The sequence below is a fragment of the Lepus europaeus genome, chromosome 18 (assembly GCF_033115175.1).
Source record: "Lepus europaeus isolate LE1 chromosome 18, mLepTim1.pri, whole genome shotgun sequence".
Lineage (NCBI taxonomy): Eukaryota > Metazoa > Chordata > Mammalia > Lagomorpha > Leporidae > Lepus > Lepus europaeus.
In genome coordinates this window covers 23,235,291-23,255,595 of record NC_084844.1, presented here as the reverse complement: position 1 = coordinate 23,255,595, position 20,305 = coordinate 23,235,291, and the positions used below count along the sequence as shown (strand labels likewise).

Below are 20,305 nucleotides of genomic sequence, written 5' to 3'. Positions count from 1 at the left end.
GCAGGGGGCCCGAGCTGAGTGGGTAGCTGGCTCCCACTCCTTTATCCCAGTTGAGTCCTAGGGAGAGGCTCCCACTTGGAGTGAGGGAACATGGGAGGAAGACAGGGCCCAGCAGCCCTGGCTCCCTCCAGCCACATCGACCTGGATTAAATGGGCGGCGGCAGCTCCCGGCCACTTGGTCTTGATCTACTGAGAAGCTGGGGACTCGTCCCCTTGTGCTCACTTTCTTCAGCCCGACCTGGGCCTGGGGTGGTGGGACTGGAGACCTGAACCCCAGGCCCACCCCTGCCATCCCAGCCTGTCTCCATGTAGCAGAGCCTTCCCAGGGGAGCAGGGAGGGGAAGCCACAGATTGCAATCCCAGGGGCCCTTTTGCATTCTTTCTAAGACCTCCTTTATATCCTCAGCCCAAAAGGCAATGCCCCTGCCACCTCCAAGCCTGGAATTGTGCATAACCCGGATCTTGTATCTTTGTATAACGGATGTTATTTGTACGAAGGGCAGTTCGTAAACAGCACTTGTTCTTTTAATAAAAGAATGTTTTACAAAAAAAAAAAAAAGACTGGCTTTATCCTTTTTTTTTTTTTACATGTTTAAAATTTTTGTTTTCATTTTACTTGAAAAGCAGAGATTGAGACAGATCTTCCTTTGGTTGGGCCACTCCCCGGAGGCCGGCAGCAACCAGGGCTGGGCCAGGCCCAAACCAAGAACCCCGAACTTTCTCGGGGCTCCCAGTGGGTAGCAGGGACCCCAATACTTGGGCCACCACCTGCTGCCGCCGGGAGCGCGGCTGGCACGGCCAGAGGGCACGCGCACGTCCCTAGCGGTGATTTAACCCCGACTGGCTTTAGTGCAGGGAAAGGGGGGTGGGCGGCCAGCTGGGGCAGCCTGGGGTGGGGGGCGCGGGCGGGGGCACGGCCTAGGACACTTCCTTCGCACCACGAACAGTGGCTCACGAGCCCGAACGCCCAGACGCCGGGGTGCGTGTTCAAGCCCCAGAGGCCGGAGCCCCACCCCAGGACCGTAGCCTGCAGGCCGGCCCCGGGCGATGGGTGCCCCTCCCCGCCGGCTCAGAGCCCCGCCTCGGGCTCCGCGCAGGGAAGCGGCCCCGGGAGGGTGCCGCTCCCACGGCGGTGCCCCGGCGAGGCGCGGGCCGGGAGGCCTGGGCAGCAGCTCCGGAGGGGGCGTCAGGGGAGACTCGCGCCACACCCGGGGCCCGCAGCCTCTTCCGGGCCGAGACGGCGCGGGGCGGGCCGCGGGGCGGAGGGAGCCGGGAAGGTGACCTGGAGGGGCGGAGCCGGCGCAGAGCGGAGCGCGGCCATGGGCGGCGAGTGGGCCTTGCTGCGGCCGGCGGCGCGCGGCGTCCGGGTGAGCCCCCTCCCCGCCCCGCGTCCCCATCCGCCCCTCCTGGCCTGGGACCCGCGCCGGGCGCCGGGCTCCTCCCGCGGCGCTCGCCTCGCTGCCCTCGGCTCGGCGCGCTGCCCTCAGCAGCCTTCGAAGCGAGCGCCCACCGGGTGTCCGGACTTCCCCAGCAAGTCTCCTCCTCTTGGACCTCGCTTCCGATCCTCTTATTTCTCGCATGGCCCTGTAGCCCTCCTCCTTCCGCTGTTTCTGTTGCCAACCACCAACTCATGATGCCTGCGTGCCTTGCAGATGCTGAGCCCTAGGCGGGACATCTCCTCCTGGCTGGTAAGCACTCCCTCCCTTCCTCCAGCCCGTTCTCCCCGCAGGCCCCAAACCACCAGGGCAGAAGCCAGGGAATTGGATCCGCAGGGCTGCTTCCCAGTGTCCAGCCTCCAGCTCCTTGCCTCCTGTTCCCGGATGGCTGCAGATGGGTGGGGTGGACCTAAGGGCACAGGGCAGGGAGCCAGGTTTTTGGCAGGCGGGCCAGCAGTGCCTGGCCAACCAAACCCCAGGTGCAGGTAGTACCTTAGGCTGCCAGGATCCCAGTCCTCCCCCCCTAGCACCCAGGAGGGAGCCAGGCTCAAGGGAAGGCGGCTGGATCCTAAAACCCGAGTGCCTGGTGGCAGATCTCTGGGTCCTCAGGTGTCTCCGGGGCAGCGTCCTTGCGGGTGGCATCAGATCAGCCTCCTGCAGAGCCTGCCACACCTGGGCCAGTGGGAGACCAGACAAGGCTGTAGGCAGGAAGGTGCTTCCGTGGGCTTTTGCTGACCCTGAGCCCTTCATCTTCCCTGGCCACAGGCCCGATGGTTCCCCAGAGTCCCAGCCAAGCCGGTGGTGGCCCAGAAAGCACCCATCAAGGTGGAGCTGGTGGCTGGGAAGACCTACAGGTGGTGTGTGTGTGGCCGCAGCAAGAAGCAGGTAAGAGACCTCTTACCACTCCTGGGATGCCTCTGGGTGGGTCCCCTGCCACCCACCATGCTCCTCCTGTTCCCACACATACCCGGGGAACACTGAAGGGGCGGGGGGGGGCAGTGCCCCCAGCAGGGCCCGGGCTCCTTTTTCTGTCTCTGCCTGTTGAAGGGAGCCAGAGAGAGCTCCAGCCCGAGCACGGCTTCTCTGCTTGTGCTCCCTCCTTAGAGCGGTGCCCCGGCTCTCGGGCCCTGAGTGGCTCACCTGTGTCCTCACTCTCTTGCCTCCTTCCAGGAAGTGTCAGGGCCCAAGGTTCCCAGGCCTCAGATGCCAGCGCTGGGCAGGCTTTGCAGGGCCGCATCTGCTCCCCAAGCTCCCCAGCCTCCAAGCTGCTCCGCACAGCACCCAGCCCTCCTCGCGGTTCACGTGGCGTTCTGGGGTGCCTGCTGCAGCCTGCTGTCTTCTTGGCTTCCTCTCCCTTCTGCCGCAGGAGCCTTGCCTGTGTGCTTGGCCTCCAGGCGAGGAGAGCTCCAAACTCCTCCAAACTGCATTCCTCCAAGCCACGCGGTGTGGTGTCAGCAACCCCAGGGTTCGAGTCCCAAGGATTTGCTGTGGCCTTGGAGCCGGTCTTCCTGAGCCTGGAGCAGTGCTAAAGGCGTGCCTGCCAGTGGCACGCAACCCTGCCGGAGTGTAGTGCACCTGCCTCTCTGCCTCCTGTCCCTTGGTGCAGGCTGCTGCTGATTCGCACACTTCTCTCCCTTTTCTTCCTATCCCACCTTGACCCTGAAGGTGAAGGTGCCTTGGCTCCAGCTGTGCCACTAACTGGAACCTGTTCCATGACCCAGGGTGCCCAAATAGCTTGGGGATGAACCGTGGAGATCCCCCAGCCCCAGGCAGCCAGTGGGCAGTGACCAGTGGGACTTCCCCTTCTGCCCGGCACCGCCCATCTGTTGCCTGGTGCTCCCATGGCCTTAAAGCGCTGTGATGTACCCACGTGCTCTCCAAGCCACAGAAGTTTTTACCCCGGGATCATGGGGGAAGGGAATGGATTCACGGAAAAAGACACCTTAAGTGTGAACTCTGCTTGTGCCTGCGGTCTCACTTCACCTTCACAATTCTGGGCTGTGGCCCTGCTGGGATGACTCCTGCTTCCTGAGCTCTTACTGCCACCAAAGTGCATAATGACCTAATGACCGCTGTTTAGTTTATTTCCTCCTGACTGCTCTGCCGCCCCTCCCCCACCCCACTCCACCCCAGGAGAGTTCAGAGGGAGATCAGTGAACCCAGGCGGCCCCTGCCACGGTGCTCGGCTTCTCCGGGCTCTTCCACACCTGCCCTGTCCCATCCCAGCAGGTTGGGTTAGGTCTCTGACTCCATCTTTTTCCCCCACCAGCCCTTCTGTGATGGCTCCCACTTCTTCCAACGCACTGGCCTGTCCCCACTCAAGTTCAAGGCCCAGGAGACCCGCATGGTGGCCCTCTGTTCCTGCAAGGCCACCCAGAAGCCCCCATACTGCGATGGAACCCACAGGAGTGAGCAGGTGCAGAAGGCGGAACTGGGCTCCCCACTGAGCGGATAGCTGCTGCTTAGCCCTGGGGGCCTCAGTGTAAGGCTCTTTGCCCTGGGGACTCCAGAAAGGATCATCCAGGGACCCTCGGGCCGCCAGCTGGCTCACGGAGGAAATGTTCCCCGTCCCCCTAGGTCTGTAGCCTGGGCAGCGGGAGTGGGCTCACGGTTCGTCGTCGTCTGCTGGCCTAGAAGATGGCATTAAATGAGTGTGCCCACCCCGAGCAGCGGTGTTGTGATCACGGGCACGAGGCACGTGCCTCCTGCCTCAAGTGCTTCTAAAAATCTTTATTTTCGTCTGCTTGGAAGGCAGAGCAACACAGGGGGAGAGAGGCCTTCCATCCACTGTCATTCCCCACATGCCTGTAACAGCCGGGGCTAGGCCAGGCAGAGGCCAGGAGCCAGGAGCTCCACCCCAGTCTCCCACGTGGGTGCAGGGGCCCAAGCACTTAGCCATCTTCTGCCGCCCCCAGGTGCATTAACAGGGAGCTGGATCAGAAGTGCCATAGCTGGGATGCTGATTCGAACCAGCGCTCCAGTACAGGATGCCCACGGCCTTAACCCGCTCTGCCACAATGCCAGCCCCCTTCCCCACACTGTGAGCTGAATGGGCTGAGGGCAGCTGACTGGCCACAGGGAGGACAACTGAGGTTCACTCCATACAGCCCCCAAGGCAGGCTGAGCCCAGAGATAGGCTGCAGGGCCCACCCCCTGTCCCCCACCAAGAACTACAGGCTCTACGGAGTATGCAGCATTTATTACAAAGCCAGGAGATACAAATGTCCCAGAGCAGAGGAGGGTACAGTCACAGGCCCTCAGACACAGGACACGGTGCAAACACAGACAAGCCCACTGGGGACCCCAGCCACACACAAAGGCCAGGGTGGGGGGCTCGGGCCTTGCTCCTCCCCTCCTCGAGATATCTGTACATTTCCAGGTGGGGAACCGCTGGAGCCACCCCTAGAGCCTGGGCTGGCAGCTTTCTCTCACCTTGTGCTTCTCGATGCCTCTGCCCCAGTCTCCCGCCTTGGCCTCACTGAGGGTGGGGAGGGGGCTGGAGGGCTGCTCGCCTTGGGTGAAGTCTGGGGTCTGTGCTTATCTGAGGCTAACGCCAGCCCCACCCTGCACTCTGGGCCCCCAGCCCTCCTAGTGCGGGGTCCTGGGCGAGGGAGGTGCGGGCTGAGGCCTCCAGGGCCTGAACTTCTCTCACACCATACCGATGCCAAGGCCACACAAGCAGGGGTTGGAGGAAGAGGCAGAACTGTCTGTTCTCTACACAAAGTTTCCACTGCCAGAGGAGGAGGTGAGGGAGACGCCATCTCCACTGCCCACTTGCTCCTCAGAACCAGGGGCCAGCTGCACCTGGGAAAGGCACTGAGCGATTCTGTGGACATTCAACACGGGCGCCGGGCAGGGCCGGGCCGGGCCAGGGTGGTGGCCCAGGTGGGAGGGAGGCAGGGCAGGCCCCACCACACAGCCGGTCAGAGTGTGCCTAAAGCTTTGGGGGCTGCAGGGGGAATGCCCCATGCCCCCATCTGCCTTGGGAAACAGCGGGTAGGGGGCATCCCTTGACTGGGGCTCCTGGGGGCCACCTCCAGCACCCCCTAAATGAGAAGGGCAGATCAGAGACCCCCTAAAATGAATGGCCCATGCCCCCCACCACACACACACATACAGTTTGTTTCCTGTGGCATTTAAATTAATCTGGTTGGTCCATAGAAAATAAGTATGTATATTTGGGTTTTCCTATGTACATATATATATAGATTTATTTATAAAACCCGCCCCTCACCCCTATGGTGGAAGGAGCTGGGGAAAGTAAAAGAGGTGGAAAAAAGGGCCCAGAAAAAGTGGAGGGAATGGAGAGGCATGGCTAGAAAGGAGGGAGAGGGTCCCTTTCCTCAAGTTAAGGGGGGCACAGGAGCTCCGTTGACAGTCATCTTGCGCCCCCTGCTGGTGGAGGAAGGGGCCTGCAGGCAGTTCGAGGTGCCCCCGTTGGCAGCTGCGGCGGCCCCACTGGCAGCGGATGGGGCAGTAGGGGAGGTAGGGTGCGTGGCCGGGGGGCCGTGGGCGCTGGGAGAGCCATGGGAGGGAGTGGCTGGGCTGGGCAGGGAGGAGGAGGTGGCTGGCAGGGTGGCAGGGCTGGGAGCCTTGTCGCTGACTGACTCACACTCGGATGCCCCGCTGGTATTGGTGCCCTCGGAGGGCGTGGGCGCCGAGGGCAGGGTGAGCCGCTTGCAGGCTGGCTGGACACGGTACTTGAGGGGCAGCGGGCCGTTCTGCGGGGAGAGAGGCGGGGGAGGGGAGGATCAGGAGAAGCCTCCCAGCTCCAGCCCACAGCGGCCAGAGTGGAGAAGAGGGATAGGCGAGAACTTGGGGAGAGACAAAGGCAGCAGGGCCACAGACAGAACAGGGACTGGGAGAGATGAAACGCGGCAAGCAAGACTGCCTCCTTGGCTGTCACCAGACCCCATTTCTGATGCCAATCAACGCTCAGGATCTGCCCAAGGAGCCGTCTGCCCGTTTCGGGGACAGGTCATCAGCGAGGTGCAGGAGCAACCTGGTGTGGCTGGGGAGGAGGTGGCCCATGGTGTCCCTCTGGCTACAGCCCCGTGCCAGGCCCTGCAGGAGTGGCCGCCCTGCCCCACCCTGCCTGGCTCACCCGCCGCCACGGGTAGATGTAGGCGATATCCATGAGCGTGTAGTATTCCTTCAGTGGCTCGTCCTCGTATAAAACCTCCACCTGGGGGACGGGAGCAGATGAGCCATGAGCCCGGCCCAGCACGAGCCATCTGGCAGAGCGGTCCCACTGTGAGTCTGGGGGTGGGAGGTGGGGGTTTCATGGCAGATTTCACTTCCCTATCAGAACCGTCCCGGCTGGCACCATGGCTCACTAGGCTAATCCTCTGCCTGCGGCGCCAGCACCCCAGGTTCTTTTTTTTTTTTTTTTTTTTTTTTTTATTTTTGACAGGCAGAGTGGACAGTGAGAGAGAGAGAGAGACAGAGAGAAAGGTCTTCCTTTGCCGTTGGTTCACCCTCTAATGGCCGCCGCGGTAGCGCGCTGCGGCCGGCGCACCGCGCTGTTCCGATGGCAGGAGCCAGGTGCTTATCCTGGTCTCCCATGGGGTGCAGGACCCAAGCACTTGGGCCATCCTCCACTGCACTCCCTGGTCACAGCAGAGAGCTGGCCTGGAAGAGGGGCAACCGGGACAGGATCGGTACCCCGACCGGGACTAGAACCCGGTGTGCCGGCGCCGCAAGGCGGAGGATTAGCCTGTTGAGCCACGGCGCCGGCCAAGCACCCCAGGTTCTAGTCCTGGTTGCCCCTCTTCCAGTCCAGCTCTCTGCTGTGGCCCGGGAGTGCAGAGGAGGATGGCCCAAGTGCTTGGGCCCTGCACCCGCATGGGAGACCAGGAGAAGCACCTGGCTCCTGGCTTCGGATCAGCGCAGCGCCGGCTGTAGCGGCCATTTGGGGGGTGAACCAATGGAAGGAAGACCTTTCTGTCTCTCTCTCACTGTCTAACTCTGCCTGTCAAAAAAAGAAAGAAAGAAAAAAAAAACAAAGAACCGTCCCAGTGTAGCTACTGAACACCAGGTGGGGAGGGGTCTGAGTAGTAGACCCCCCACTGCTGACTGCCCCCCTGCCATTCAGCTGTCTGGGCCGTCACCTCTGGCTACACAGTGCAATCACCCAGGGACCTTTTAAACACACGGATGCCCTGGCTGGCGTTTTTGGCCTAACAGTTGAGATGCCCGTGTCCTACACTGTAATACAAGGTGTTGATTCCTGGCTCCAGCTTCCTGCTAACGCAGACCCTGGGAGGCAGCCGTGACGATGGAGTAATTGGGTTCCCATCTGGATGTGGCTCCCAGCTCTCGGCCTGGCCCAGCCCCTGCTATTACGGGCATTTGAGGAGTGAACCAGCAGAGAGGAACTCTGTTTCTCTGTCTCTCAAATAAATACGTTTAAAAAGAAATATGGGCCAGCACCGTGGCGTAGCAGGTAAAGCCGCCATCTGCAGTGCCAGCATCCCATATGGGTGCTGGTTCGAGACCCAGCTGCTCCACTTCCGATGCTATGGCCTGGGAAAGCAGTAGAAGATGGCCCAAGCTCTTGGGCCCCTGCACCCACATGGGAGACCCGGAAGCAGCTCCTGGCTCCTGGCTTTGGATCAGCCCAGCTCCGGCCATTGTGGCCATCTGGGGAGTGAACCAGCAGATGGAAGACCTCTCTCTGCCTCTGCCTCTCTAACTCTGCCTTATAAATTGATAAAGCTTAAGGAAAAAAAAAAAAAGATACGGCTGTTCCTCTCTTACCCCTAGAGGTTCTGATTTAGTGAGATGTGAGGTCATTCACAGGATTCCATTTATCATTTCTTTTCTTTTTGGAAGGCAGAGACAGAGTTAGAGGTAGAGATCTTCCGTCTGCTCATTCCCTCCCCAAATGTCCATAACAGCTGTGACTGGGCCAGGCTGAAGACAGGAGCCCCGAACTCCATCTGGGTCTCCCACATGGGTGGCAGGGACCCAAGTCCTTGAACCTGCTGCCTCCCCTGTGCCGCAGTGCTGGGCCTGACATGTGCTGTTTAAATGCATCTGTCCTGGCCCGTGGCCTGTGGCCCATGGCCCGTGGTGTCAGGACACCTGGGAGCTGGTGAGGAAGGCTCAAGCTACTGCCTGGCACTCTGCTCCACCCAGCTCGGCAAAGGACACCCACGGACGCCCTGCCATCTGGGGACTGACTCCTGGGGCTCCTGCGGGACTTCAAGCCTCCTGGGCCCCAGGCAGCACACACATGCCTGCCACATTCTGAGTGTGCACCCACACCGGCTCCTGTGCCAGGCACTTCCGCACGTGGGCTTCGACAGCACAGACCCGCCCTCACGTGGGCTCAGGGGCACAGTCGGGCCGGCCCGCGCCCGCGCACACACACACCTTGTACTTGCTCGGCACGTCCATCTTGTTGCGGAGGAACTTGGCAAGATGCATGACCGTCATGGCTGCCGGGCACCGCAGGAAGCGCACCCCCGTCTGCTGGGGCAGAGGCGCCGTGGGCGGGGTCTGCCCGGCCGCCTCCCCGGGCCACCCCGGGCCACCCCGGGCAGACCCCGGCACTCACCTTCTCCTTGTCCCCATCCCCGTTCTCCACGGGGCCCTTCTTCTCCTCTCGGTCCCTGGGGGAGGAGAAGGCACAAAGCTAGAAGACCGGGGGCAGGCAGGACCCCTCCCGGGGAAGGGCTGGGCCCGGCGGGACTTGCCTGCCCCCTTCGTAGAACTCGATGGACAGGCTGACGATCTCGTCGTCGCTCAGGGCGCCTTTCTCCTGCTCCAGGACCTCGCCGCGGTCCTCGTGGGAGCCGTTGGGGACTGCGAAAGCGGGGAGCTCAGAGGGGCCGTGTGGCTCAGAGGTGAGCCCGGCTGCCGCGGGGAGGTGGCAGGGTGGCAGCCGCGGTACGCGTGCGCCCGCACACTCACCCTCTGTCCGCGGGCACGCGCGCCCGCACACTCACCCTCTGTCCGCGGGTACGTACGCGCGCCCGCACACTCACCCTCTGTCCGCGGTACGCGTGCGCCCGCACACTCACCCTCTGTCCGCGGGCACGCGCGCCCGCACACTCACCCTCTGTCCGCAGGCACGCGCGCCCGCACACTCACCCTCTCACCGGGTACGCGCCCGCACACTCACCGTCAGCAGGTACGCGCGCCCGCACACTCACCCTCTGTCCGCGGGCACGCGCCCACACACTCACCCTCTGTCACCGGGTACGCGCTCCCACACACTCACCCTGTGTCCGCGGGCACACGCCCGCACACTCACCCTCTGTCACCGGGTACGCGCGCCTGCACACTCACCCTCTGTCCGCGGGCACGCGCGCCCGCACACTCACCCTCTGTCCGCGGGCACGCGCCCGCACACTCACCCTCTGTCCGCGGGCACACGCGCCTGCACACTCACCCTCTGTGTACGCGCGCCTGCACACTCACCCTCTGTCTGCGGGCACGCGCGCCCACACACTCACCCTCTGTCCGCGGGCACGCGCCCGCACACTCACCCTCTGTCCGCGGACACGCGCGCCTGCACACTCACCCTCTGTCACCGGGTACGCGCGCCTGCACACTCACCCTGTGTCCGCGGGCACGCGCGCCCGCACACTCACCCTCTGTCCGCGGGCACACGTGCCCGCACACTCACCCTCCGTCAGCGGGTACGCCGCGTAGAAGTCCCGTCGTCGCTTCATCTCATCTGCAAGCAGAAGCGGGTGAGAGGGCAGCCGGCGGGGGACAGCCCAGTGGGCAGGAGGAGGAAGGGGCACAAATACCTTTAAAAAGCCCGGGGACCAACTTGTAGACAATGTCTTGGAGGGTTTTGTCAGACCTGGGAAGAATGGACAGGGACCTGTCAGCGGCCACCTCCCCGACCCTCCCCAGCCTCTTCCCGAGACCCAGCGTCCAGGCGTGGGGTCCCTGCAGCTCCGGCATGTTCCCCTCTACGATTTCTCAGTCCACCACAGCTCGATGCTCCTGGAAGCAGGCGAGGGGCCCGCGTCTACACCTGTGCTACCGCTGCAGGAGGCTGGGGAGGGTGTGGGGACGGAGAGACACCAGCCCAGAGGCCGGCTGGGTCAGGGGTTGTGCCCACCTGATGCTCAGCAGCGGCCGGGTCTTGTGGACCTGCACGTCACACATGGGGCAGTATTTGTTGGTCTCCAGGTAGCGCACGATGCAAGTTTTGCAGACTTGGGTTGGGGGGCGGGGTGGAGAGAGAGGAGAGTCAGAAACCCTAGCTGAGGGGAGGATGCTATCACGCAACGGGTTAAAGGCCCGGCCTGCGGTGTGGGCATCCTATGTGGACGCTGGTTGGAGCCCTGGCTGCCCCACTGGCGATCCAGCTCCCTGCTAAAGCACCCAGGAAGGCAGTAGAAGATGGCCCAAGTGCTTGGGCCCCTGCACCTGCATGGGAGACCTGGAAGAAGCTCCTGGCTCCTGGCTTCGGATCAGCTCAGCTCCTGCCGTTGTGGCCATTTGGGGAGGGAACCAGCGGATGGAAGACCTCTCTCTGTCTCTGCCTCTCTCTCTGTAACGTTTTCACCAACATTACAGTGATGTGTGTTTTGTACACCTGGCAGCTGCCTCTTACACAGCCTTGGGAGAGGGCGGATCTGTGTGTGTGTGTGTGTGTGTGTGTGAGTGCCAGACAGGCCAGTGGTATCCTGTGCAACACATAAAACAAGCCCCAAAGCCCCAAACCCCCTGAGTGCAAAAGTGCAAGCAAGCGCCAACCCACAAGGCTGCTCCTCAGGTCCCCAAACCCACAGTGCAAACCACCTGCAGGGGGCGTGACTCGGCCAGAGTCCAGAGAACGGGGCCTTCACTGCGCCTGTCACCCCCCGCAGCAGCCCATCTGTGGCCCAGGCCACCAGGCTGTGTCTGCCTCCCTGGGAGACCCGGGCCGCTCACAGGAATGCAGGCACTCCACGATGGTGGTGGCGTCGATGAAGTACCCCCCACACAGGGCACACATGAGGTGAGGGTTCAGCTCCGTGATTTTGATGCGTGTGGTCCGATGCATGATGCCGGGGTCAGGGGTGGGGGGACCCGGGAGTGTCACCCTGGGAAACAGAAGTGGAATCAGAAACCCACAGACCCAGCAGCTCCTCTGAGCCCCACCCACCCGGTGCAGCAGCCTCTGTCCATGCCCTGGGTCCCTCTCTGCTTTCAGGGTGGGGGTGTGTGTGCACGTGGCTGGTTCCCTCTGGCCTTCTGGGTTCACAGGGTGCCAGGGGCTCTGGAGAGTCCTGCAAACTTGAGCAACAAGGGCATGTTCTATCTCAGCAGTAGCAAGAAAGACTGAAGTTAGATCATAGGAAGAACTACTCAACTCTCCAGAGGAGGTGGGGAGGCAGGCAAATGGACAGGAACAGGGCTTTATTTATTTATTTGACAGGCAGAGTTAGACAGTGAAAGAGAGAGACAGAGAGAAAGGTCTTCTGCCAGGTTCTAGTCCCGGCTGCTCCTCTTCCAGTCCAGCTCTCTGCTGAGGCCCGGAAAGGCAGTGGAAGAGCCCAAGTGTTTGGGCCCCTGCACCAGCATGGGAGACCAGGAAGAAGCTCCTGGCTTCGGATCAGCATAGTTCCAGCCGTAGCGGCCATTTCGGGGGGTGAACCAGCGGACGGAAGGTCTCTTTTTCTCTCTGTCTCTCTCTTTCTCTGTAACTCTTCCTTTCAAGTAAATAAAAAACCAAATCTTAAAAAAACAAAAACAACTCCCCAGTCCCAATCCACATTCACTTAAGTACTCAGACATTTAAGAAGCATCAGGAACTACACTTAGATAAACATACAACTGCCCTGAACTCCAACACCAAGGAATACAAGGGAGGAAGCATAAATTAGCCCCGCAGCCAGGTGCCAGGCCTCAGACTCAGTCCCTCCGCTCCATCCACGCCTCCTCCAGGAAGCCTCCCTGCACACCTCATGGGCACAGGCTGCCCTAAGCTTGCAGTCAGCGCGTGTTACTTGTCCTCTGGCTCCATGTCCAGCATAGGCCCCAGAGCACCCCTCTCTAACACCTGCTGGGTACAGGTGGTGCCCCAGAAACCCACTGGTTTCCCTGCCCGAGACCCAGCACTGAGGATGGGAACACGTAGCTCCAGCCCGATCCCCAGCTCAGACCTGGCTCTGTGGGCAATGGTGGTCAAGGAGCCGGCGGGGAGGAGGGGCGCAGGAACGCCTCCCAGCTCGGCCCCAACGACAGCGCACTGTGCAGGTGCCCCCGGGCACACGTGTGTTCCATGCACAGGCAGACACCTCCTCCCATGGGCACTGCCACTCTTCCCCGTCTCTGCCTGCCGACACCTCTACCACCTGTCTGTGGGCTGTCCAGTGAGACCACAGGCTCTCAGAGATGCCTACCGACGCCAAGCAGAAAGCCCTCTGTCTGCAGCTCAGCCAAGCACCCAGCCAGGCCCTGCCGTGGCCCAGGGAGGCCAGCCTAAGCCCAGCCCTGGATTGGCTGCAGCGCCCGCTTCTCGGTCCCTTGATGAAACCTGCACCTGGAAGGGAGGGCGCCTCCCTCCTTCCTTTTCCTGGAGTAAAAGCCAGGGGCGGGGTTGGGAGGGTGGCCAAGCGCCAAGAGCTCCTTTAGAACATCCTCGCACCCTTCTCTCCCTTCCAGAGGATTTCTAAAGCCACCACCCTGGGTTTTCTAGGACAAGAAATTCACAGCCGGGATCAGCAGTTTCTATAGAGACCCCAGGATGAGCCTGGCCAGGGCCCAAGCAGCCAACAGAGGCCCAGGGCACCTGGCCAGAGACAGAGACACAAAGGCCACATGTGGGAGAGACACCAAGCTGCAGGGCAGACACGCGGGGAACAGGTGGGTCCAAGGGCAAACCCAGAGCCCCGACAGAGAGGCAGTGACCCCCGCGGCCAGGGCCCTGCCTAGGGTGGCCTCAGCTGGCCCTCCATGCACGGGTCCCCCTTCACAATCACGCAGAAGGCTGCTGTCTACTCTGCTGTTTGGTCGTTGCCATGGTAACCCTGTCCCTGGCAAGATGCCCAAATATCATTACAACCATCCAGTGGAGAGGACGCACTCCAAGCGGCTGCTGTGTCTCGGCGTGGGGAACAGCCAACAGCTGTGTACGTGCCGTCTGGGCCACCAAAGACACTTCCTGTGACTGTGTGTCCCTGTGCCTGTGTCCAGGAGTACCCGTGTATGCGGGCACACACAAGCCAGAACAAACTGCGCTGGGGTCTGAGCACACTGGCATCCAGGTTGCTGGGGGCACACCTCACACCCCTCTCTGCCGCCCTCTCGCACACGTGCACACAGGTGCACAAAGACACGCAGGCTCACCATGCTGCCATGGGCACCTTGTTCACACACCCGCTGTGTTTTCCAGAGCAGACACTTGCTCCTAAGGGCCACCCACACGGGAGGCCCACACCACACCTGGCCACACCCTCACCCTCTCCTTCCCCAGGAAGGAGGGTAAAGGGACAAAAGAGCCTGGTGTTTATTGAATGAAATGCTCCTCTTCCACCCCTGTTCCCTCCCTCATCCTTAGGGGCCTCTGAACCTCACCCTCTGGGGCTGGGGGTGGGGAGAAGCACTGATTGGCTCCTCACCTGATCGCCATGGTTACCTGCAGGGCCCTGCCAGCAGGTGCCAAGAGCAACTGTAAACAGGAGCTCCATTTCCCCAGAGCACCCCCTCCCCATCTCCCTCACCCCTGGAGCACTGGGGGAGAACCTTCTTGGCACCCAGTTCCTGCCTAGCTGCAACTGGCTGGGGTGTTGTGGGAAAGAGGGACCGAGTGACAGAGAGAAGAGGCTAGGAGATAGGAGAGAGGCAGGGAGAGGCAGACACCAGGAAGCAGAAAGGGAGCCCGGGGCCGCTGGGAAGTGGTTTCCTTGGAGCTGGCAGAGGCCCATCCCGGGTATACCCCCAGTGGACCTGAGCTGTCTCCACCCCCGGAGCATCCTCACCTCCACCAGGGGCCACCCTTCCCTATCTTCTGCCTCCAGCCATTGTCACACCTAGGGCCCCTGCAGCCCCACCTCTGGCTCCAGGGGCAGGAAAGGAGGCTTGATTCGCACCCAGCACCCCATCCCAACTCCCCTTGCCACCCAAGCCTGGCGGTTGCCTTTCCCTATCCTCAGAGCCCCCTCTTGATGGAGACCACTGCACCTCTCCATTGTAGCCAGCCTCTTCCTGGAAGGGGCCCCACAAGTTAGGCCTCTGCCCACCAGAGACAGAGCTGCTCTGATGGCCCAGTGCTCCCTCCTGCTCCCGCCCCACCTACCCCTCCACGCCCCCACCGGACAGTCTCCAGGCCCTGGAGGTCACATCTTAGGTCTGGAACTGCCCCAGGGGGGAAGTGAGCTTAGGAAACACCTTGCCCAGGCCTCTGCTTCCACAGACTCAGAGAGCCGTGGCTTGTCCAAGCTCACACAGCAAAGCAGCAAAGTCCCGGGACAAGGAACTGTCCAGCCAGGTGGGAGGGTGGAAGGGCAGCCAGCCGCCCAGAGCGAAAGGCACACAGCCTTCTGTGGGGGTGGGGGGTCCAAACACGACCATCTCACCTGGAAGCAGAAAGAGAGGCCAAGGCTGCTCACTGTACCCCACTTCCCCGGGACAGCTGGGGAGACTGAGGCTGTGTGAAGGCCCCTGGGCCAGTGTGGTGGCAAGCCTCAGACCCTGGCCCGACTCCGAGCCTCCCCAGCAGCACAGGCCCTGTGTGTGTGTTTGGGGCGGCAGGGGTGTGCTTGGGACCTCTCAACTTTCCCTGATCCTGGATGCTGGCACACACACGCCTGGGCCCCCCGAAGCTGCTCCCTGAAGCACTTCTCAGCCATTTAAGATCAAATAAAGACAACACCCCCCCACACACACACACACACGCAGAACCAGACACACCCCCTCCATCTCTCACAAAACACACAAGGCCAGACAGACCCGACACAACACATACACACACACACACACACAAACGCCAGACAGACACCTGGCCAGAAACACAGGGCTGGACACACCCCACCATACGCACAGCCAGGCCTGAGCGAGGCTGTCCCCACTCACCCCATCTTGAAACACACATCCTGACATCCCTGAGAGCAGAGCTGCAGAGATACACCAACCTTTTGTGCATCCCTGGTCCAACTAAGCAGCTCGGCTCCCAACCTCCGCCCAGGGGCCAGGGGCTGGAGGACTGCAGCCAGCACCCGACCTCCACAAAGAAGCAACCTCTTCCTGTCCGGGCTGTCCATCCCCATGGCAACAGCGCCATCAACCAAGATCTCCAGGCAAGAGTCCTCCTGCCTGCCCACCCCTCAAAGACTTCAACTTGAACCCTACAAGCTACACATGGGCTGAGCCCTGGGGTCTGTCCCCTGTCTCATTCCAAAGACAGCTTCTAAGGCCCCCACCCTCGACCCTAAAGCAAGGGAACCCTTGGCAAAACCTCCCCCACCATAAAGCGGCAACAGAGCGGGCTTTATGCGCCTTGCCGGAGTGAGGACCCTTTGGAACAGACTGGAGCCGGGAGCCGGGAGGAATTCACTCCCAAGCACAGCCACAAACTGCGAGAGGCCCAGCGCAGGAGGCGTCAGGACAGCCGAGGCAAGGGAGCCCGGGGGGAGACCGAGGCAGCGGTGGGGCACAGGCCGCGGGGAGCGCCGGGTAACATCAGTGTCGGTAGGCAAATCCACCTCTCCTAGGGCGGTGCCCCCCGCCCCCAAGCCCACCCGAGCAATCCTGGGCAGAGGGGGCCGCGGCGGAGAGGGAGGGGCGAGGGTGTCGGCGCGCCTGGGGTCCCAGGGCTTGCTCCCCGGTGGGCAGGCACCGCCGTGTAAGTCTACACCCTCCGCCCGGGCTCCCCTGGGAGCCTGGGTCCAGGGCTCAGGGACCCCAGTTACCGAGTGGCCACTCCCACCTTCCCCCGAGCCAAACTTTCGGCGGGGCCCGCGGCGGGGTGTTCGGTGGAGAGCGGTTTGCGGGGGGCGGGGCGCCCCGGGCTGGGACGGGGCAGAGCGACCGGCGGGAAGGGCGCCCTCCGCCGGCCTCGGGCGGCCCGGGCGCGCGTCCCCCTCCTCCCGCGCCCGCGGTACCCCAGTGCCCCTGGGGGAGCGACCCCTGCCCAGACCTAAAAGGGTCGCTCAGGTAGAGCCGACGGCTGCTCTGGCTCGTGGGGGAGCCGGGGAGGGGGGGCGGAGATCCAGCCCAGCGCGCACCCCCGAAAGCCCTCATGGCCGCCCGGACCCTCCTCCTCGCCACCTCGGGAGCAGGGGCTGCCAGGGGGCTGCTGCACAAAGAGGTGGTGGTCGGAGGGAGACGCCAAATCGTTAAAGGGGGAATCCGCTTCGGCCATCTTGGAAGGGAGGAAGGGGAAAAAGGGACAGAAAAAAGGGAGAGAGGCGGACGGGGCGGCCAGGGTAGGGGCGGCGGGGGGAGCGCGAGCAGCGGGCCCGGCTCGCAGCCCCCCTCCCGCAGGGGTTCGCAAAGAGGGTGGGCCGGCCCCCATCCCACTCCCCATTTGGTCCCAGGGCAAGAGAAGCGAGGGAAGGGGGGGATCGCGTCCACTTACCTGGGTTCGGGGTCCGGTGGGTCTCGGGGAGGGGGGGATGGGAGGGAGGGAGGGAGGGGAGGGGAGGGGGCCGCGGCGTGTCGCTCGCTCGGGCGGCGGGAGGGGAGAAAGCTACGGTAAGAAAGGAGTTTGTGAAAGAGGCTTGGGGTGGGAGGGAGAGAGGGGAGGGGAGGGGACGGAGGGGGAGGGGACGGCCCAGAGTTGGGGGGGAGACAAAATGGCTTTTTTCCTCCAGACAAGAGTAGGTCCCGCCCACTACTCACCCACGTGACCTCATTCCTTCAGGGTGTTTGCGGAGGGGGGGCTAGCGCGACTGCTCCCCCACGGGGTGCTGGGCCCCCCCAAACATGGACAAGACCCCTCATTCCCAAACAGCCCCTGAGACCCTGGACCCTCCGTAATTAACCCCTCCCCCAAAATACGTGCGTCCCCACCCCCCGCTGACCCTACGCTCCCCACCCCTAGCTGGGGTGCCTGGAAAATGCTGAGATGAGGCCGGGGCCGAAACGTGGCTCGCGGCCCCCCGCCTCGGTGTCGGCCAGAGGGCGCCGGGCTCCGGCGGGGGCCGCGACGCCTCCAGCCGGGCGTCCGGCCTGGGTTCATTCACTCCGAGGGACACTGCCTTGAAATTAATAACCGCGTCTGGGAGCGAGCGGCCGGAGCGCGTGTGCGCCCCGCGCCCTGCCCCTTTCGGCCGCTGCACCCCGGGACCCCAGCCGGGGCTCCGTCTGCCGGGGTGGAGGCCCCGCGCACCGGGCGTGCTCGCGCGGAGAGCCGGAGGCAGCTCGGGGCGGCGAGAACAGAAGACGGGGACGTGGTTCTGGGACACGATCACGCCGCCGAAAGCAAGAGGCCAGGAGGGACCCAGAAGCGGGCCCGCGCTTTTCCCCCCATTCTTGCGCGATGCCCGCAATTTTCGCTCGCGCTCTGCGCTCGGCGCGGTTCGTGCGCGTCGTCCGCGGCCGCGGCGGGAGGAGCCGGACGAGCGCCTGGGAGGCCCGGGCCAGCAGCCTCCCCGATGGTGACTCCCGGCTCCACCCAGCCCTTGGGCTCAGGTCCCCAGGGGCCCCGGCCGGGGGTGGGGGAGAGAGCGGTGCGGTGAGGCTGGCGCCGAGGAAGCGAATCGATCCTGCGTGACGGCGACGGCCGTGGGCCTCATTAGCAGGTCGATCCGCCCATCCGTCATTCGCGATTGGTTAGGGGTGGCCACCATGTCCGTCGCTCCGGAGAGCCGGGCTATCCCGCCAGAAGCGCCATGGAGCGCCCTGAGGTTGGGTGGCTCCAGCTAGGAAATTAGGAAATGAATCTTCGCCAAGTCTCCGATCGCTCGCCGCCAAGGCAGCCCCGAAGCTGGGGCCCCCGGGCTGACTGCTTCCACCCTCTGGATGGCGACCAGGAGACCCACGTACCCTGGCCGCCAAGTGACCCCAGCGTCGGCCTCCAGCTCGCACCGGCTGGGGTGGGGGCAGGGAAGAGGGGGAAAGGCGAGGGAGATTTCCGCCCAGGAGGTGGTCGCTGGGCCGGCTGGGGGGAGGGCCCCTGGAAGATCAGCTCACCTGCTCCCCAGACTCTGCCAGAAGAGACCGCGAGTTCACCCGTCCCTGTGCAAAGGGAGCTCTTGGCATGGACACACCTCCTGTCCCCAGGGCTAGGGTGTCGCCTGCGTCCAAGACATCAGCTCACCCTGTGGGGAGGGGAGCTCGGCGGGGAGTCCAGGTCCTGGACTCCCTTCCGGCTGGAAGACCCCCAGGAAGAGAAACCTGTGAAGGTTCTGCAGAGGTCTGGGTCCCATGCCCCATCCGGCCGGCATCCTCGAGGGGACAGCAGTTTGTGGACAGGGGACTTCCTCCACACCCCCTCTGCCCAGCCCCAACCCGCGTTAATCCTGGAGGGCTGTGGGAAAGGGTCATCAATCTAAGTGATCCCTGCAGCAAGCAGCTAGAGAAAAGGACCATGGGAAAGACCCCACTAGACCCAAATACCAATTTGATGATTTCCATCCCAAACCAGAAGTCTTCACACCCCTAGCCTTTGGGGTTATCAGAACCTTTTGACACAGCCGCTGGGAAGTCTGCTGATACCCCAGAAGCGCCTGTCCTGTGCCAGCCTGGACCACTGCGCTTTGGCATTCACACCCTTAGTTCCCACAGTCCCCGGTGTCCCTCCAGGCTCGTCCCCACCAGGGTGTGAGCGGAGCTTAGGGGTAGGTGAGCATCCAGAAGAGGTTCCTTGCAGCGGAATCTGGAGAGGTCCAGAAGAATCCTCTTCCTCTGTGGACGCCAGGAGGCCGGGCGCCCTCTCCACCCTGTGTCCCTGTCTCCTGGCTGACCACTCGGAAGCCCTTGTGTCCATCACTGACTAGAGAGCCCCCAGAGGGCAGGACCCTGGGGAATCTATTTCTAGTGCCTGCCAAAAACCAGAGACGGAGAGTAGGATTCCTTCTAAAATGGTAACAATGGCAGGAGGGGCGGGGTGGCTCCTCGGTGCCTCCACCTTTGCTTTCTCCCTCTCTCCGAAGGAATGTCCTTTGTCCCTCTCTAGGGCTACTGCCCCTTGCTGTGAATTTCTAGAGAAACTTGTGGCTGGTTTCCTTTCCCTCATTAAACGCTGCCCTGGCTTCACTTCGGGGTGCTCCCGCAGTGCCCCCTCGCCTTGCACCCTCACCACTGCCTTCCTCCTCCCTCACCTTTGTTTCTGCCTCCCCCAGGTGGTGTCTGCCCTCCCCCTCTTTCCCTCCCCGCTGCAGTATTTCCAGACTGTAGCATCGATTGAGGCTACGATGGAAAACTGTCCAGCCTCCCCCGCAAATACATTCTTGATCCGACGACAAATGCCTCCCGAAACGTGGTGGCCCACGGGACAAAACCTGCCCTAGGCTTCTCCGCGTCCAGCTTGGGAGCAGCGTGCTGGGCAGCCGGTGACCGGCCGCGGAAATGAACCCATCAAAGGTGCAGAACAACGGATCTTCAACCACAGCGATCCGCTGAATAGACAGACTGCCGCCTTGTCGTCTCAATAATAAATGGACTTCTGAGCGGTTGTTATTTAAAGGAAAAAAAAAAAAAAAAACACAAAAACAGTGGGGAGAAAAAAAAAAAAAGCCCGAGCGTCCCTGGGTGGGCTCGAACCACCAACCTTTCGGTTAACAGCCGAACGCGCTAACCGATTGCGCCACAGAGACGGCGGCGGTTGGTGGCGGGACAGAGAGCCAAGTCAACAGGAATGAGCCCCGGCCGGCGCGCGAGCCGCGACCTCCGCCCCCGAGCTGGGCCGGGGTCGGCGCGGAGGGCGCCTTTCTGGGGCTGACTCTGCGGAGGGCCGGCGCGGGCTGTCCTCCGGC

The 20,305-nt window shown here is 62.7% G+C and overlaps 2 protein-coding genes and 1 non-coding gene across 7 annotated transcripts; 1 reads left to right on the top strand and 2 right to left on the bottom strand.

The window, feature by feature from the left end:
- The first annotated feature begins 1,293 nt into the window (after nt 1-1,293).
- On the top strand, nt 1,294-4,102 carry CISD3 (CDGSH iron sulfur domain 3). 2 transcript variants are annotated; one of them, XM_062215641.1, is made up of 4 exons: nt 1,294-1,367; nt 1,653-1,688; nt 2,202-2,321; nt 3,706-4,102. In XM_062215641.1, the coding sequence occupies exons 1-4, from the start codon at nt 1,320-1,322 to the stop codon at nt 3,889-3,891; spliced, it is 390 nt and encodes a 129-aa protein (XP_062071625.1). In that variant the 5' UTR covers nt 1,294-1,319; the 3' UTR covers nt 3,892-4,102. The 2 variants fall into 2 exon arrangements, with proteins under 2 accessions (XP_062071625.1, XP_062071626.1); XM_062215642.1 differs by having other exon boundaries at nt 1,311-1,367; nt 1,591-1,688.
- Nucleotides 4,103-4,621: 519 nt separating this feature from the next.
- Nucleotides 4,622-17,773, bottom strand: PCGF2 (polycomb group ring finger 2). Of its 4 annotated transcripts, none has more exons than XM_062215639.1 (10): nt 17,719-17,773; nt 11,337-11,488; nt 10,519-10,615; nt 10,199-10,254; nt 10,072-10,122; nt 9,137-9,245; nt 8,998-9,052; nt 8,814-8,912; nt 6,541-6,621; nt 4,622-6,157 (listed from the first exon to the last, which is right to left on the bottom strand). In XM_062215639.1, the coding sequence occupies exons 2-10, from the start codon at nt 11,446-11,448 to the stop codon at nt 5,780-5,782; spliced, it is 1,038 nt and encodes a 345-aa protein (XP_062071623.1). In that variant the 5' UTR covers nt 11,449-11,488; nt 17,719-17,773; the 3' UTR covers nt 4,622-5,779. The 4 variants fall into 4 exon arrangements, with proteins under 4 accessions (XP_062071623.1, XP_062071620.1, XP_062071621.1 ...); XM_062215636.1 differs by lacking the exon at nt 17,719-17,773 and adding an exon at nt 17,229-17,335; XM_062215637.1 differs by lacking the exon at nt 17,719-17,773 and adding an exon at nt 17,229-17,332 and having other exon boundaries at nt 8,814-8,909.
- A 2,299-nt stretch (nt 17,774-20,072) lies between these two features.
- On the bottom strand, nt 20,073-20,146 carry TRNAN-GUU (transfer RNA asparagine (anticodon GUU)). Its single transcript has one exon. It is a non-coding gene; the product is annotated as a tRNA-Asn (tRNA).
- Nucleotides 20,147-20,305: the final 159 nt, after the last annotated feature.